The sequence below is a fragment of the Pelophylax lessonae genome (genome assembly GCF_965119305.1).
Source record: "Pelophylax lessonae genome assembly, chromosome: 9".
NCBI lineage: Eukaryota > Metazoa > Chordata > Amphibia > Anura > Ranidae > Pelophylax > Pelophylax lessonae.
In genome coordinates, this window is record NC_138776.1 from 239,833,812 (window position 1) to 239,853,059 (window position 19,248).

The 19,248-nt window shown below is 42.6% G+C and overlaps 1 protein-coding gene across 1 annotated transcript in view; it reads left to right on the forward strand.

The window, feature by feature from the left end:
* CLCF1 (cardiotrophin like cytokine factor 1) overlaps window positions 1-19,248 on the forward strand; it is a 125,301-nt gene that overhangs the window by 45,747 nt on the left and 60,306 nt on the right. Inside the window, exon 2 of the mRNA XM_082266747.1 lies at window positions 231-394. Within this exon, the coding sequence (XP_082122873.1) occupies window positions 231-394 (164 nt within the window). The remainder of the gene's footprint in view (window positions 1-230; window positions 395-19,248) is intronic.

The following is a 19,248-nucleotide window of genomic DNA, read 5'->3' on the forward strand; positions in this document are numbered from 1 at the left end:
TTATCTTGCTCTTTTTGTCCAACTCTTCTTCCCTTTCTTTATTCTGCTCTCTCTCCTACTTCTTCCTCTTTACCTTTATTCTGCTTTCCTCCACCATTCTCTCTTTCCTCTTTCTTTCACCCGCTTCCTCTCTTTCTTTCTTTCTTTCCCCCACCATATTCTTTCATCCACCTTCTATTCCTCTTGTATTGCTCTCTCCCTTACAACCTGGTCACTAACTGTCTCTGAAGAGGGCTCACAGAGAGTCCTATGTGCTATGCTGGTATCTCTCTTGCATGTGGTCTCTGTCCATGCTTTAAACATAACAGATCCTCTTGCTAGAAGCTCAATACAGAAAAGCTACGATCTCACAAAATACCTGGAGCACCAACTGCGCTCACTTGCTGGACCATATGTGAGTAAATAACTTTATTTTATTATTATATTTACCAAAAAGTTTTATTTACTGTTCTTGTACAGATTTTGGTTTTGCAGCAGTTCCTCTGTATTAGAATAATATTGGAACATCTGGTAAATTGAGCTTGGTTATTCAGACCCTTTGATTATTGGGGTTTTTTTTCATAAAAAGAAATGGCTTTAAATTGTCAAAACAAATTTGACGCAACTTCATACCTTTGTCTTAGTGTTGGTTCACACTATGGCGATCCGACTTCGGGGGCGACCTGTGAAGTCGCGTGCACCGCGACTTCGGCGTGACTTGCACGGACTTCACATAATGGAAGTCAATGCAAGTCGCTCCGATGTCGCCCCGAAGTAGTACAGGAACTATTTTCTAAGTCGGAGCGACTTGAGTCGCTCCTATTAGAATGGTTCCCGTAGCACAGAATGGACCGCGACTTGTCAGGCTAACCAGTCGCCTGACAAGTCGCGGTAGTGCGAACCGGGACTTAAAGTAGGGCAAAAGCTATTTTAGTTTTTGATAGACTTTCAGCTTGGTATTGGTGCCCATATCCATGTGCGATATTGTGCCTCTCGTCCTGTCCCACAGTTATTGACAGGAAGTGAGAGGAAATCTCACCATACGTTAATAAAACGTGACATAATACGATATAATCTTGATGGGAACAGCAAACTATGGGGAGAAAACCTGAAGAAGATAAGTTATGGCTGAAGCTGTAAGGTTATAGCTCTCTCACTAAAGTGTAGTAGTTTGGTGCATCCAGGGTAAGAAAGTTGGAGGGATGTCTTTCCAGTTGTACCCACAATTTATCGTATTGTGAGAAAGAGAGATTTTGGAATCCCAATGGGGGTGGTTTGGAGCATGTATAGTCAACATGGAAAATGATCCATTCTATAATGTATAAGGCCATTCTGCCAAATTAGGTATTTGCATGTTTGGCCCAGTCCAGCCCAGGCCTTCAAGTTTTGTTGAATAGGTATCCCCTGGGGTTTGTAGTTGAGGCCGTATTGGTTGTCCAGTTGGGTAGGAAATTGTACATCGAAATATTTAAGGGTTCTGCATTGCCAGGAGAGAGAGCGAAAAATTCTGTCTGATCGAATTCGTCATCCATAAATAAAGAAATGTCGAGAGCCTCCGTTTTATGGATATTGATCTTGAAGTTGTGTGTGTGTGTGTGAATAGCCTCGTACACCCGACAACCGGTCGTCCGTCTTTTGTCCAGAGTGGTGTCTGTTGGTTGGAATGTGCTCTAGACTGCACACGAATTTTCCCGTACGACAGAATTCTACTTCAGAAGTGATGTCATGTGTTGGATTGCTTTCTTTGTGTTCTTTCATCTCTGAGCATGTCCAGTCTTGCTCATAAGATTTTTCCCCATCGAAATCTGTACTAATGAGACGAAAATCAGACGTGTTTTGACGGGCGACAAAAATTATATAGCCTGCACACCAGGATTTTTTCGGCCGAAAAGTCGGAGTCGGTTGTCGGAAGCACCATACTAACAAGCCGAAAATCGGCAGATTGGTCGTCGGACGAATTTCGCACTCGTGTGTACGGGGCTTATGTCGCAGCAAAATCTAATTAAATACTACAAGAGGACAGGGATGTAGTCTTAGGGTTCGTAACATTGAGAAGTAAATCACCTGCATATAGGCTTATATTGTATTCATCATCTCCTACCAACACTCCCTTTATGGATGGGTTATTATGAATCACTATAGGCAGGTGCTCCATAGCAAGGAGGATCAGGTTTTTATTGCTGTTTAAAACTTCCTGTCCCAGTGACACTTACTCCACTACCTCAGTTCTTATCCAGGTACCACGGGGACAGGAAATGAGGGGAAATCACCCTCAGTGGGATCACAAACATTAATAAAAACCTGTTCTAAAAAGTTCCCGCTCAATCGCAAAAAGAAAATGTTTTGGCTGGAAATGGGCTTTATCATCATTCCAAGTCTACCCCTACCTATGCACGTTGTTTGCAACATTAACCTTCTAGTAACTTGACCACAATGCAATTAAATCAAATAGATTGCAGTGGGGTTCTGCACTAGCCAGCATTTGTACTATGCACTACTATGATGCAGCCAAGTTTTGTACTGCAAAATAACAGGTTCTCTTGAAGGTATAGCAGAAAAATTCCTTAGACTGTGATTAAATGCAAAGTGGTGCTTGCTGATTATGTATGTTAAAGGCCAAGCAGAATCAGTCTCGGTACTTTTGTTACAATAGTCACCATTTTTGTTTTGGGCAGTCTACCATGTTTTATTAATATTCCTCTAAAGACCATTCATGTACTGTAATCCACATTGACTCATAATAGGATTTTATAGGATTACATAATAACCTTTGTGTATAAGCTGCATCTCTGTGTTGCATTGCTTTGCGTGATACAAGATGATTTTGCAGAGGCCAAAGAAAAAAATTGGGGAAACAATCCCCCACCTGCACCAAGAATAGCTGGATCTATGTTTCAGTATGGAAAAACACTCTAAAAATCTCATACAAGCTTTAACTTGTTAAAGCTGAAGGTTGGGTATGACTCTTTTTACATAGTGACATAGCCAGCTTGGACCAATATACAGGGGTTGTATGTACAGGGGTTGGAAAAAAATATGGAAACAAGTATGGTAAAAGAACAAAATTGTTACCTAATATGGTGTTGGACCACCTTTGACATCCAAGAAGGCCTGAATTCTCCTGGGAATTAACAAATATAAGTCTTAGATGGTGGATAATGGAATCCTGCGCAATGTCCTCATTGGTCAGTTGATGTCAATCACACTTTTTACCAGACAACATTTTCCAGCTGCTTAGCACGGGACCTGGAAGTAAGTGTAAATGCCTGGAATAGTAGGGTCTCAGTGATTTCCATCTTTAAGAGGAGTCGGCCAGGTATGGTACATACTTAGTTACATTGGTCCAAGCTGAACAAATGTAACTATGTATAAAATATCCATCCCTGAAATTAATTTTTAGGAAGAACCTGTGCTTTGCCCATGCAAGGTAAAAACTACGCAGAGCCCAAAAGTATCAACCCATATTTGCTGTCAACATGAAGAACCAAAAAACAGTGAAAAGGAGAGGTAACGGATATGACCCACATCCCTAAAACAAAAAGAAAAGGGAGAAGAACCCCCCTACTGGGACTTTAACAGTCTTTATCCTGATGGTTAGTAATAATCCAAAAAATTGAATAAGGTGCAAAAAAGTAAAATTGGTAGTAGATATATTATTACAAAAAACACAAAAGAATCACAGAAAAAGTGAGAACATGTGTGTAGAAATACAAATAAGGGTGGGTAGCCCTAAAAAGACTCCATCATATACTGTCACTATAAAGACAACCAAATGCATATACTGTATGAGAATAGTTTTAACCATGATAGAACATGACTATACACCCAACGCATTTCTGGATAATGATTCCTTCTTCAGGGGTGTATAAAAAGTATAGTTAAAGACAGCATTTATGATGAAAAGAGTCAACAAATTAGCCAGTATGTAATAAAATCAACATATTGTTATGTCCAACCCATATGATCGAGGGGAGCAGTGGCCAGCAGAGCGCATGCGGATGTCAGACGTGGAGCACAGCAAGACCCAGCAATGGCGACAGCACAGCAAGAGCAAACATGCTCAATACTAAGGAGAAGTTTGGCGATGGCAAAGTATGGGCCCACAAAGCCCGCGGCCAGCGATCCAAGGGAGGCAGGGGACATGAAGAACCAAAGGCAAATATACATACAAACACACACACTCCACTCATTAGACATGCGCGGTTCGTTTCATTACGAATAAATATTTGGATAAATTGTTTGCGATTCAGATATATCCTACTACCCAAATTACAATATAAACAAAGTTAACGGAATGCTTCGAATAACGAAACAAAATTTGTCTGAATTTTGGAAATTCTAATTGAAATTTGAATCAAATTTTACACTGAATTCCAGTCAAATTCGAACCGTAAACATATTTCTGAAATCAAAGACTGTGTGTGTTATTAGTGTACTATTTCGAAACTATGCTGTTTCTGTTAAGTCAAAGATGATTTAAAGAGTCACTGTATTCATTTGATAAAGCTTTTTCTTTTGTTTGTTCATTTTGCCACATTCAAATTGAAAAAAAAAATCTAATCGAAAGTTTTTGATTCGAATGATTTAAAATTTATCGATTAGATTGTTTAGAATAGAAAAAAATTCTAAAAAGACAAAACTAATTCCAAACACGAATGGAACGATTGGACCGAAATTACCTATAAATAACTAGATTATCAAATCTAAACACATTTTTTCGTCATGCACATGGTTACCACTCATACCGATGCAATCCCCCCCCCCCCCCCCCCCAATGATATACAAAAGTGCTAATGAGCCCATAGTACCAATAAGCCAACAAAAATAGGAATAATATGCCCCCAAATTTACAGTTGTTGGGATATCTTTTCAAAAAAATCAGAGGATTATAAACAAACATCAAAATGTAATCGTATGTGCCTTACGCCAATAAACATTGAGAGTACAGAAAATCCTACAAACAAGAAAAAAAGCCTCTGTCTCGGGTATCTCCCCCATCAATACAATTTTTGAAAGAGCAAGAACACAATGCAAACATACAGGGCTGACTATTCATTACCCTGAGCAACCCTTGATCCTCCGATGAAATTCTGAGTTTGAAGGTGAGAGCGGATGTACTCCAATTCTACCAGATTTTCTAAAAGCTTACTGTGATGGTGTTCACCGTCACTGGAATTTAAGGACAGATGGGTGATGGTTTGAATTGCTTCATATTTGTCAGCAAGGTCATTTGTTCCCATTTGCCATGAGGTCTCTGGTCAGGAAGTACAACTCCTAATATGGTCATTCCAGGAAGTTCAATGAGGAGACGGACTGTCTGGCAATGTTGCTTTTGTCTGAGGTGGCTTTCCATTCACCTATTGTCGGGTGTGCTAATGAACTCACTTGTTGTCTGCTAGGGGATGTATTGACACTCAGAGTAATGTGTATTGGGGGCTCGTTAGGGAACCATTGTTCTGTGTCTGGCTATTGTGTACATTGATTGCCCCCTGGGGCTTCTGTCTCATTGCACATAACAGTCCTTCTGGTCAAGCTATCCAAGCTGGACTAATCCCTGTTGACTCATTTTCAAGTCCTCATTTGCATGGCTGGAGAGGACCTGAAGGGGAACTGCAGGTACTTTGAAATTGACCAATGGGAGGGCGGTTGTTGGGGGCAGGATGTTCCAAATTCTGTATAAAAGTGTGCTGTGTTCTTCCAATAAATTGTCTTCCTGTTTGAACTTACATACAGCCTGCTTGGTGTTTGTTCTAATGGATTCCGGACGGCACATAGCTGTAGTTCGGATCCCGGATCCTTGGTTGACCGAACCATCAGACGTTACGAGCTGCAAGCTGACTCACTAGAAACAGAGGAGTGTCAGGAGAGCGGAAGTAAGCGAGCAAGGGTCTCGTCACACTTACGCAGATGGGTTTTAATATAACTTATTATTTTTTAATTTTTTTTAATTAATTGACCTTAAAAAATCCAAGAAAGGTTATCACTTAACCAGTTCCGACCGCTTACTTTATAATTACTGCGGCAGGCTGGCTCGTACAGGCAAAATGATGTATATCTACGTTGCTCGCCTGGGAGGAGCTAGGGGGTGAGCGCGCGCCACCGGGGTATAATGGCGTTATGCAGTCAGCAAGTGGTGCCTGCCTTCAAGGAGCTTACAATCTAGGACTCCTACCTCACATACATTAGGGCCAATTTAGACAGAAGCCAACTAACCTACCAGCATTTCTTTGGAGGAAACCCATGCAAGCACAAAGATTGTCCTGACTGGGATATGAACAAATAGCCCTAATGCTGCAGAGCAGATGTGCTAACCACTAACCCACTGTATTGCCTACTTTAATCATTTTGAACCTGGGTAATCCTGCCAGGAAATATGTTTTTGTTGGAGTTATGCTAAAGGTCTTGACCTAAAGTGTTTGGCCTTCCTGTGGTAGGAGCAAAAGCCTTTCTAGGACATCATCTAGCCTGTGTGTGGCCCAGAACATACACATAAGACGTGGTGTAATAGAGAGGCTTTTGTTGCTGTTCCTTTGCCCTGACACTAATTAAGCTGAGTTTGATCGGTCCTGTTTTTAGCCTTGCTGCCTGTCAGATGTCTCGGTAATCAGATTTGGCCATTGAATGGTTTCTTGTTGTTGTTACAGGCCAAAACCTTTTGACTTGAACCTTCTTTGCTTGTCAACTGTCACCTTGGGTCTCAACCGTACTAATTGACAACAGCTGCGCAATTTGCCATAAAGGAAGGTTTCTTGTTGTCACGAGACCAAAAATTCTATGTTGTGCCTGAGCTGCTTGTCTTCTGTTTGAGTCAATAACATGCTGTCATAGGCAAGCTTTGCTTGCTTTTACAGGCCCAGATCTTATGTTGCGGTCCTCGTTTTTCTTTCCTTGTGTCATTTGGTGTCAATGAGAGGCTTTTGCCATCACAGGCCCAAAAGTTTGAACTTCTCCTAAAGGGCCGTACACACTTGACGAAAATCGGACGAAATATCCTCCGATTTTTCTCTGTCTTCTCAGCGTTCATTACCGTTTTTAGTCGACAGTCCATAAATGTTCACGAAATTTCTCGTCCGATTTTTCTTTTTTTTTGGCACATTTGTTCCTAGACTTCCGGGTTGTCAGCAACTTCAGATCATGCGCGGTCTTTCGTATCTGATTTTTTCACGGACGTACTGCATATACATTAAACGAAAATCGGTCGTCTGGGGACGGACGAAAAAAATGTTGGTGTTTGTCCCTTTTTTTGTTGAAAATGTCGGCATTGGCTGCTGAAAGTTGTGTACACACTAGGCGAAAATCGGACGATTTCACATCGGGCGGGAATTTTCAGCAGATTTTCTACTAGTGTGTACCCTGCTTTAGGTGCATATCAGTGGTTTTAGTTAACAAGGTTGTATCATATGAAAGGTTTGTTGGTGTCAGACACCAAGATGTGCCTTTTAGACCGCAACAACCTGTGGAGTTTCCAAGTGAGGATGTTTTATCGCATTTACCAAGCAAAAAAAAAAAAAAAAATGCTTTAATGCATGGGTGTCCAAACTTTTGGCTTCTCTGGGCCACATTGAGTGTAGAGAAATTTTCTCAGGCCGCATTTAAAATATATACTTTAGTTAAGGTATATAAGTAATAAAACGCCGCTTTGCCCTTCCCGTGCTAAAGCCCCCCCAGCACTAATTTACCACAACTAGTGGATGATCCCCTCCATGGCAGCCTCTGTGGCCGTGCCCCTGACTCAACTTCCTTCCTCCCCAGCAAAAAAAAAAAATTGTCATGGGGCAGTGGGCCACATTGCCTGTGGTTCTGGGCCGCATGCGGCCCCCGGGCCGCAGGTTGGACATGCCTGCTTTAATGCTTGTCAGTGATTTTATCTAGCAAGATGGTGAAGAATTAAGGCAAAACTGAATATCCAAACAGCTGCCCCACTCATAGAGCCAAAGTATGGATGTTCATATCGCAGTATACAAGGGGGGAGTATACATGGGGCTGTGGGGAATGTCTCGGCCACTTATGGCTGGTGGTGCACAATGAGAGCTTCTTGGTGGGATAGCTCAGGTGGGTTCAGAGTAGGATCTGAACATGTCTGAGGTCATCTCTGGTCCAGAGGTGATTTAAGTGTGTGTTGTACAAAAGTCTTGTTAAGAGCAAATGGTCATGTACATTAGAACTTGTGTAGATGAGCAAATGCAGAGTACTTGACGTTAGTTTGAGACAGGCCAGGGGTTATTCAGAATTAATTTCAGATGCATTTGACCTGCAGATGGCCTGAAATTGACCTTCCTCAAGCTGCTTCTGCATTCTCATAGACTTAATCTCTTCCCCTCAGGTCCAGTGTCGATTTAACAGGGTCATTACACCAGGCAGGGGGCAGGAAGGACCTGTCAATCACATGAACACTGTAATTGGCTTTCACAGTGGTCACATGATCAGGAGCCAGTCCCACCAGCTCCCGATAATTAGTAGAGACTAATGGCACTTTTCCACTGCAAGTACCGGCTCGGCTCTACTCGGCCCTGCTTGGCCCGGTTTGCTTTTCCACTGCTGGTACCGCATGGTACGGTGTTGGAACAGTTCGGTACGGTACGGTACGGTATGGTTTGCTTTTCCACTAAAGTAGTATTAAAGTTAAGTGGGTGGGATAACAACGGGGTGGGTGGGATTCTCTGACCAATCAGTGGCTAGTAGTGACTGCATGCAAAGGATTGTGGGACATGGCACCGGGTATGGTACCTCTTGGAACCACAATCGAGTAGGTACTGTTTTTGAGAGCCGTACCGTTCGGTTCCATGCAGTGGAAAAGCGCCACCGTACCGTACCTTACCGAACCGTTCCTACACCATGCCATGCGGTACCAGCAGTGAAAAAGCACAAAAGCGAGCCGAACCGTTCAGTTCCATGCAGTGGAAAAGCGCCATAAGAGATATCTTTAAAGATGGTTTATCATTGAGGCTTTTGTTGCTGTTGAAAGTTTTTTTTTTTCAACCTTTAATTATTATAGAATACCTTAAAGCGGAGTTCCGGCCTATTTTTCAACTATTTTTCAACTTTGCATTTTCTGTTAGCATAAAATAACCTGAAAAAGAATTGGATAGTTATTATTTATTTTTTTTGCTTCACTTACCTTATTTTTTCAGAAAATTAACTTACCTTCCTTCCACTTCCTCCCTCTGCGGCCGCGGCCCCCAACGTCACTTCCTCCTTTGCATTGACTACTGGGAGATGAGCGTCATCGATCCCAGGAGTCAATGCGCCTGCACCGGAGTCACTCGTCACTTCCCGGTGCAGGCGCGTCATTTCCTGCTGAACAGCTTCTGGCCAGAAGCTGTTCAGGGATGACGGGCCTGCCCCGGAAGTGACGACCAGGGCATTCTGGGACTCCGACGTCACCGAAGAGGACACAAAGAGGGACGCTCCGGCTTCAGCTGCCCACACCTGAGATGGCAGCGCTGGACAAGACATTTTCAAGATAAGTATTTCTTCTTACAGGTAAGTGAAACCGGGGACAGTTCAGAGGCTATCGTTGCTTAAATGCACTAGCCCTGACTGTCCCGGGGGTATTTTTAGGTAAAAAAAAAATGTTCTGCCCGGAACTCCGCTTTAAGTACTGTTGCTTATGTTGATCTACTTCTTTTTGGCACAATTTGCCTGTTAACTGACGCCGTGCTCTATCAGGCTGAGCACACACAATCTAATTGTATGTCCTAGTAGGTTGAGATTAGTATTGCACATACATTAACCACTTTGCCGCTGCTCACTAGAGCACTACTGCGGCAAAGTGGCTCTTGTAGGTCTGACGACGTAGACCTACGTCGGCAGACACTCCCCTTTCTCGGCGGCGCGCGCGCGCCGCCGGAGGCTCACTCCCGCTGTATTCAGTCACACCGGGAGTCGGGCCAGGGGAGGAGCAGCGGCGATCGCCGCTGCTCTTCCCCGATCGTCGGGGATCTAGTGTGGAGATCCGCCCGCTTGTGTAAACAAAGCGGGCGGATCTCCTAAGTGACAGGCAGGGTCAGATTGCAGGGTTCAGCATAGCTGAACCTGCGATCTGTCCTAATGTCAGTCAGTCACCTCCCCCCACACATGTCAGTAAGCACCAGGCATACATTAACCCCTCCCTCTCCAATAAAATTAACCCCTTCCCTGCCAGTGTCATTTTTACAGTAACAGTGCATATTTATAGCACTGATTACTGTAGTAATGTCACTGGTACCCCCAAAAGTGTCAAAAATGTCAGTCAAGGGTCCGATCTGTCGGCAGTTCCGCAAAAAAAATCACAGATCACCATTACTCGTTAAAAAAAAAAAAACACCAAAAATGACATAAATCTTTCCCTTTTTTAGTAAACTCAATAACTTTTGCGCAAACCAATCAAAATACGCTTATTGCGATTTTTTTTTACCAAAGATATGTAGCAGAAAACAAATTGGCCTAAAATTATAAAAAAATTTGATTTTTACATTTTTTGGGGGGGAATTTCATATAAAAAAAATTTGAAAAATATTATTTTTCCAAAATTGTTGCTCTTTTTTTGTTTATAGCGCAAAAAGTAAAAATCACACAGGTGATCAAATACCACCAAAAGAAAGCTCTATTTGTGGGAAAAAATTTCGTTTGGGTATGGCGTTGCATGACCGCGCAATTGTCAGTTAAAGTCGCACAGTGCCGAATCGCAAAAAGTGGCCTGGACAGCAAAATCCTCCGGTGGTAAAGTGGTTAAGATTTCTTTGGTCTCATTTAAAGAACTGAACAGAAATCAAGATTTCTTTGGTCTCATTTAAAGGACCAATGTATTCAAGAAAACTGGACAAGCTTGCATGCAACAATAACTGGCTGTGTTTTTATTTTAGTACAGTAAACCCGATCTTTTAAGATTGTACAGTCATTGTGTAAAATGGTTACAACTAGAGTTGAGCGGACACATGGATGTCTGGGTTCAGCGGGTTCGGCGGAACTTGAAAAAAAAGGCCGGGTCCGTGTCCCGGACTTTTTCCGAACTTTACCCAGACACCGAACCCCGAACCCCATTGAAGTCAATGGGGACCCGAACTTTCAGGCACTAAAATGGCTCTAAAACACCAATGGAAAGGGCTAGAGTGCTGCAAATGGTAGTAAAATGTAGTTAAGAGCATGGCAAGTGCTCTTAAAAAAAATTCCCCTTTAAATACATTTTTTAATAGCAGATTAGAAAAGCAATCTGTAGTGAAATATAGCTGAACGCTGCACACAACAGACTGATAAAAATAGATTTATTTCTCCCTCCTCCTCAGTGGGCTCAAGTGAGGGCAAAAAGATTGTTCACTGCACCACCCCCCACACAGCAAAATTGATGTATACTGTCCCTGCCTAATCTCCAGCCTGTCCCTAATATGCTCAATAAGATCGTTTACTGCACCACCCCCCACACAGCAAAATCGATGTAGAAGACTGACCCTGCCTAATCTCCAGCTTCGCCCTAAAATGCTTTAATAACTTTCCCTGCCTGCACTCTGACCTGTCCCTGCATTCTTTTCGGACACAATTTTTCACAGAATCACTGTCTGTCCCTAATCAGCAGCCAGCACGTATGATGTGTGCTCTGTCCCTAAACTACAGCAGAATGACGCGGCGCGCTGGGGCTCTCGAACTTATAAAGACATGGTCACATGCTTCAGATGGCCAATCACAGCTACTAATACATTAGTAGGCATGGCTTTGATGGCGCACACCAGTTAAACGCTCGTTGAATGGCTGTTGAAAGCCCGCCATTAAAAGCGCGCCATTCCATACAAAACAGGAAATAAAATGACCGAACACGGATTTTAAACCCGAACATACAGTAAAGTTTTCGGGTCCGTGTTCGGGTAACAAAAATCCAATTATTCGGTACGAACACGAATAATACAGTCCGTGTTCGCTCAACACTAGTTACAACAGATGACAGGCAATCATTCTATAAATAATAGGGAGTAATTCATGTCTTTTTTAAGCGGGCATTAAGCTGTGATAATGTTGTTATGAGGTTATTTAAAGGAAATGTGTAGTGCTTCTTATATATTTTGCATTCTTATTATGCTCAAGAAAAAATTTGTGTCATGGGTGGATCCTCTTTTAAATATGTATTTGTAAAAAAGAAAAAAAAAAAGATTTTAAATAAGTAGTAAAAAACAAAAAAAATCAATAGATATTATTATTATTATTATTATAATACAGGATTTATATAGCGCCAATAGTTTACGCAACGCTTTACAATATAAAAAGCAGACAATACAGTTACAATACAATAAAATACAAAAGGATTAGGAGGGCCCTGCTCAGAAGAGCTCACAATCAAATAGGGTGGGGTAGGTGTTACAAGAGGTGTTAACTGTGGGGAATGAGCTGATGGAAGAGGTAAAAGATTAGTTGGAGGAGTGATAGGCTTCCCTGAAGAGATGAGTTTTCAGGGATCGCCTGCAGGCAGCTAAAGAAGGAGATAGCCGGACAGGTTGAGGTGGAGCGTTCCAAAGGATGGGGGAGGCTCTGGAGAAATCCTGGAGACGAGCATAGGAGGAGGAGACAAGGGAGCTTGAGAGTAGGAGGAGAGGACTGTTTGGGTGATATTTGGAGACAAGATTGGTGATGTAGCTCGGGGCAGAGTTATGAATGGCTTTGTATGTTGTGGTTAGTATTTTGAATTTAATTCGCTGGGCAATCAGAAGCCAGTGTCGGGATTGGCGGAGAGGGGTGGCAGACACTGAGTGGTTGGTAAGGTAGATAAGCCTGGCAGCAGAATTCATGATAGACTGAAGAGGGGATAGCCTATGGAGAGGTAGGCTTATGAGATGGGAGTTGCAATAGCCGAGGCAAGAGATAACAAGAGAGTGAATGAGTAGCTTGGTGGTTTCAATTGTTAAAAATGGGCACAGCATTGCATCTCCTAAATGCTTGAAATGCAGTGCTAAGTGGGCAGACTTTATACATATTATGTGGTTTTGTCCAGTGATATCAAGATTCTGGCAGGAAATAATTCAAATATTATCCTCTGTCCTGAATATGCCTGTACCTTTGACCCCAGAAACCTGTTTGCTGGGTATATTAGATGAAATAACATGGTCTAGATATCACAAGATAATGCTTAGAGAAACGCTGTTTATGGCAAGGAAAACAATCACAGTTAAATGGATTCAAGTGAAGCCCCCTGCTGTTAAGAACTGGATAAGAGCGGTAAATCAGATTTTACCATTTGAAAAAGTATTGTATATGCATAGAGGATGCTCAACGAAATATAATAAAATTTGGGATAATTGGTGTCAATCAACATTAACCAATGGTTGAATATAAGGAGATAACCAAGAGGATATAGAGGGATGCACATAGTATTATGAGGTAATAAATCTATGATTGCAATGGAGCAAGGGGTTGGGGCACACCAGGACAACGGCAATCAATTAAGCTAAATGGATAAACATTGGCATAAAGAGATTATAAATACTAAGTAAATAGATAATTATTTGGATATTGTATAATTTTTTATTATTTAATATTGTTTTGTCCTTTTGTTAAAAGGACGTTTGGAATGTTTGTTTTTATGCACATATTGAAATGAAAAGAATTAAAAAAAAAAAAAATGGGCGAATTTTAGAGATGTTATGGAGGTGAAGTCTACAAGCTTTTGACAACGATTGAATTTGGGGCTGAAAGGACAGGTAAGAGTCTAGCATTACACCTAGTACCTTGGTATGAGGGGAGGGATTGACGGTTGCATTATTGATGGAAAAGTCATGGAGGGGGGCATGGGCGGTAGAGGAATATTACCAGCTCAGTTTCAGAGAGATTTTGTTTGAGGAAGTGGTGCGACATCCATGCTGATATGTCAATAAGTAAGTTAGTAATGCGAGAGGAGACTGAAGGAGTGAGGTGAAGAGTAGACAGATATATTTGAGTGTCTTCAGCGTATAGATGGTATTGGAAGCCGTGGGCGGTTATCAAGTGACCAAGGGAGGTGGTATAGATAGAGAAGAGAAGGGCTCCAAGAACAGAGCCTTGGGGAACCCCCACAGAAAGGGGCAATGGAGAGGGGGAGATAGAGTTGTAGGTAACACTGAAGGAGCGCTGTGATAGGTAGGAGGAGAACCAAGATAGAGCAGACTCTTTGAGGCCAAGGGAACGGAGTTTATTAAGAAGGAGCGGGTGGTCGACAGTATCAAAGGCCGAGAGGTCAAGTAATAGGAGTATGGAGTAGTAGCCGTTGGTTTTAGCAGTTAGTAAATCGTTTATGAGTTTTAGTAAGGCAGTTTCTGTGGAATGCTGCGAGCGAAAGCCAGACTGTAATGGATCAAGAAGTTTATTTTCACTGAGGTAGGAGCTAAGACGGTTGTAGACTAAGCATTCTAGAAGTTTAGAGGTGAATGAGAGCAGTGAGATGGGTCTTAAGTTGTTCAGGTTGGTGGGGTCCAGTGAGGGCTTTTTAAAGCGGAGTTCCACCCAAAAGTGGAACTTCGGCTCTTTTGCTTCCTCCGCCCTCTGGTGCTACATTTGGCACCTTTCAGGGAGGAGAAGGGAACGGGTACCTCTTTTTGACAGGTACCCTTTCCCATTTCTGGGACACGGCGCAGCGGCGCCGTCCCTTGGAAGTTTGGCCCCCTTCTCCTTCCCCCGCCGCCGAGCAAATAGGAATGCACAGCGCTCTCTGCGCATGCGCAGTAGGGACCCGCCCGTGAAGCCTCAAGGCTTCACTGCCGGGTTCCCTTACTGGCAATGGCAGTAACATCGGCTGCGGTGCTGACATCGCTGGATTCCAGGACAGGTAAGTGTCCAAATATTAAAAGTCAGCAGCTACAGTATGTGTAGCTGCTGACTTTTAATTTTTGGAGGGGAAGACGGAACTCCGCTTTAAGTATGGGAGTGATCTTCGCATCTTTTAGAGGGGAGGGGAAGGTGCCACTAGAGAGGGAGAGATTGAAGATGTGAGTGAGGGAGCATGGGATAGAATAACCGTAGTAGTCGGGAGTAGATAGTGACCGTAGTAGTTGTTAGGGAACAGGATCCAGGGGACAATTGGTTAGGTGGGCATCTGAGAAAAATTTTGTAACCTCTTCAGTAGTAGCCAGTTCAAAGGGGGAGAGTGTTGACTGTGCTGTTAGGCAAGGTATGTTGAGTAGGGAAGATGGAGGTGTCCTCACGTGTTGCATCAATCTCCTCTTTGAAGTGATTGGCAATCTCCTGGGCAATGAGTGAATTAGTGGGCAGAGGGGGTGCGGGACGAAGCAGAGAGTTAAAGGTTGAGATAGCTTTGTGTAATAGCTTATGAACTTAAAAAAAATAAGATTGGCCCAAGAATATTATGGTAAAGGGAGAATCTATATTTAAGATTGATCCCTCAGAGTTAAATTTGTTCTAAAGTACAGGTACCCACATTCTAAATATCATGAAGAATTGCAATTGGAGGGGTGGGGCAGCAGGATTTTATCAGTACTGTTGTAAGACATTACAAGATTTTTTTTTTTTTTTTAAACAATACATTTTACTTATATACATATAATCGGCATACAAATATACAAAATACATATTTGTCCCTCTTCACGGTTGCTACACCCCCAGTAATGGGGTCACTTCCACCTGGGGAAAGACTCCAGAGGAGGTCTATGAGTATAGAGAGTCAAACTCTCTATATTTTTTGCGGTTGCCCGCTTCTTCAGGAGAACAGCAAAGGGGAACAAGACACTAAAAAGTAAAAAACATAAAAGTATATACAATATACAGTAGTAACATCACAAATAACGTGGATCTTATGTACATATCATGTATTATATTAATTTAATTTAGAAGAGTGGTATAGAAAATGTTTTTCCTCAGAGCCTGAACCTGAAAGGGAAAATCTAGGTAATCAGCTAAATATGCTCTTGAAATACATATATGCATGCTCTTAAAGTGTGTGTATAGCCAAAACTTTTTTTTAAAGTTTTGGATAGAGTAGGGAAGGGTTAAAGTCATTCTAAAGGCAGTTTTTTTTAAGCTTAAAGTGGAGTTCCACCCATTTTAATAAGTTTAGATGTACGTAATCCTTTATCAGGGCTTTATTTACTGATGTAGGAGGGAAACGTGGGACTTGAAGTAGATGAAAGAGATAATGGGGTGTTGTTCCCTTTTTTCTTCTTTATTCATCCGCACTTCCGGGTCCGGCTGCCTATAGGCGATTATGTCACTCGGCGATTTGCAAGGGCTGCTGGGATGTATCCCAGCAGCCCTTGCGAATCTTCGAGTGATGAAATTTTGCATTATTACACCGGCACTAGCTGTACTCGGATATATTGCATTCAGTCCGTGCTCCGCCCGCCTCCACCCCGCCTCCTCTCAGTGAGCTCTTCTACAGGATGTATTGCTTTGAGTCTGCGCTCCGCTGCGCCTCCAGCCCGCCTCCTCTCAGTGAGCGCGGACTGAAAGCATTACATCCTGTAGAGCTCACTGAGAGGAGGCAGGGCAGAGCACGGACTCAATCCAATACATCCGAGTACAACTGGTGCCGGTGTAATAATGTGAGATTTGGTCACTACTCGATTCGCAAGGGATGCTGGGATACATCCCAACAGCCCTTGCAAATTGCAGAGTGACATAATCGCCTATAGTCGGGCGGACCCGGAAGTGCGGATGAATAAAGAAGAAAAAAATGTATTTCCTTGCAAAAAAAAATAGTTTCCATTGGTAAAAGTATGTTTAAAGGGGATTACACACAGTACATCTAAACTTATTAAAATGTGTGGAACTCCACTTTAATGCATTCTCTGCATCTCCCCCTAATAGTTACCTGAGTCCGATCTTGATCCAGTGCTGTGCCCGATATCAATGGCTCTCTCCGCTCTCTCCCTCCTCACAGGCCAGAGAGGCAGCAGTGGGAGCCATAGGCTTCAGCCGAGATCAATCAAATCCTGTGACAAGGAAGCTGGGGCGGGGCCAAACTAAGCTAGCTGTGTCTATGGATAAAGGCTGGGTGACTCAGTATCGAGTCCGTAGATGTGCCACCATAGGAAGCGGCTTCTTATGGTGGCACACAGATAACAGGTGGAGGCAGGAGTGCTGGTGGGGAACTCAGAAAAAAAGGATTGGGGCTGCTCTGCAGAACCATTGCACAGAACAGGTAAGTATAACATGCTTATAATTTCAAAAATAAAATTACCCTTTACAATAACTTTAAAACACCTATCAGGTTATTTTTTGTTGCTTTCCATCTTAGAGAGTTGTCTGGAATTGAAGATTTTTTCCCTCCTCTTGCTTTAGTAATAAGAACATCTCTAATATTTTGGGTTTCCCATCACTTTCTGCCTTGGAGACAATGGTCACCAGTACAATCAAAAAGGTTGAAACTTCCAAGTGGCAACACAGACAGTAATAAAACCTGAAAACCTTCCCCAACCTATCCAACTTTCAATATAATTTGAGATCAACAAAAGGAATGCCAGTGATGTTAGGCTTACTGTGGTTTAAAGATATACTGTATATCTCTGCCTTATTTTTGAATATTGGCACCACTCTTGCATTTTAACAATCGTCTGGTTCCAATCCAGTCAATAAGCTGTCCTTAAAAATTAGGAACAATGGCCTGCCTATAACATAGCTAAATTCTTTGAATACCCTCAGGTGTAAGCCATCTGGTCCTGGTGATTTGTCCTGGTCAGCAACCCCCCTTCATCAGGAATAAAAAAGGGATAGAATAGCAAATGAGCCATACTGATCATTCCATGTTCTAGAAAAAATGTTTACACTACAAGCCAACACATTTTGGGAGATAGAGGCCCTAAAATGCCCTCTTATCAGGGCTGCGATGTTGGAGGGGGAAAACATAGTCCTTGCTGTTAAAACAGTGTAATTAACCAGTTCGACTCGTGAGCAATTTTTTTTATTTGTCGCATACATGTAAAAATTTTAATTTTTGCTAATAAAATTACTTGAACCCCCAGAACTTTATATATTTTCGGAGGCACTGTAAAATAAAATGGTGATAATAGCATATTTTTGTGCCACGTGATATTTGTGCAGCTGTTTATTAACCACTTCTGGACCGGAAGGTTTTATCCTCTTAAAGCGGAGTTCCGGGCACAAAAACGATATTTTTTTTTTGTGCCCGTCCGCTAGTTCAGCCTAACCTGAAAAGGAATTGGATAGTTAGATTTTTTTTTTTTCAAAACTCACCTTGTAATTGACGATCGTAAATACTCACCTCAGGGTACTTCCTCCCTCGGAGCCGCGGGTCACCCCGTCACTTCCTGCGCTGCGATGATTCCTGGGAGCTAAACGTCATCGCTCCCAGGAATCAATGCGCCGGCACCGGCCCCGCTCGTCACTTCCGGGCGACGCCGCGCCGGAAGTGACAAGAGGGGCCGGTGCGGCGCATTCTGGGAGAAGAAGACTCAGAAGAAGACACAGAAGAGGACCGGGCCGGCTTGAGCTGCCCACAAGAGAGATGGAAACGCTGTGGAAGAAATTTTATAAGTAAGTATTTCTTCTATAAGGTAAGTGCGAACCGGGACAGATCAGAGGCTAGCCATTGTGGAATGTGCTAGACCTGACTGTCCCGGGGGTATGTTCATTAAAAAATGACATCTGTGCCCGGAACTCCGCTTTAATGACCAGGCCATTTTTTGTGATTTGGCACTGAACATTTGTGTCCTTTTTTTCCCACAAATAGAGCTTTCTTTTGGTGGCATTTAATCACCTCTGTGGTTTTTTTATTTTTTGTGCTATAAACATATGTCACACGTGTGGTGCGACCGTGGTTTACATACAGTACGCGTGCTTACTCTGGGCTTGCATTTGCGCAGGTGTGCTGGGCAACGGGGGTTTCGCCAATTTTTGTTTTTTTGTACAGTTTAATATATTTTATTATAACCTTTTTTTTTTAATTTTTTTTCTTTTATTTTTTTATTTATTTTTACTTGATTGCTATCACAAGGGATTAATAAACCCCTATGTGATAGCATTGGGCAGATGACAGGTACTTTTTATGGAGACATTAGGGGGTCTAATAGACCCCAATTTCTCCCCTGCCCTTCACACCATCTAACCAAGCAAAGATCGGCTTGGTTAGATGTGTCCCCTGGCTGTACTGCCCAGAAAAGGGTGCATATGAAGTGCACCAGAAGTGATATCACTTCCGGTTTCATTGTTTGCATATGAGATCGAGGCATGGATTTGCCTCAGTCTCAAAGCAATATCCCTCCCCTAGCCAGTGGCTGTGTTCCTTCCTGGTTAAAGCGGGAGAGCCCAGGAACCACGGAGAAGGCCCCCGCACTGGTGGCTCTGTGAAAGTGATCGGCAGCT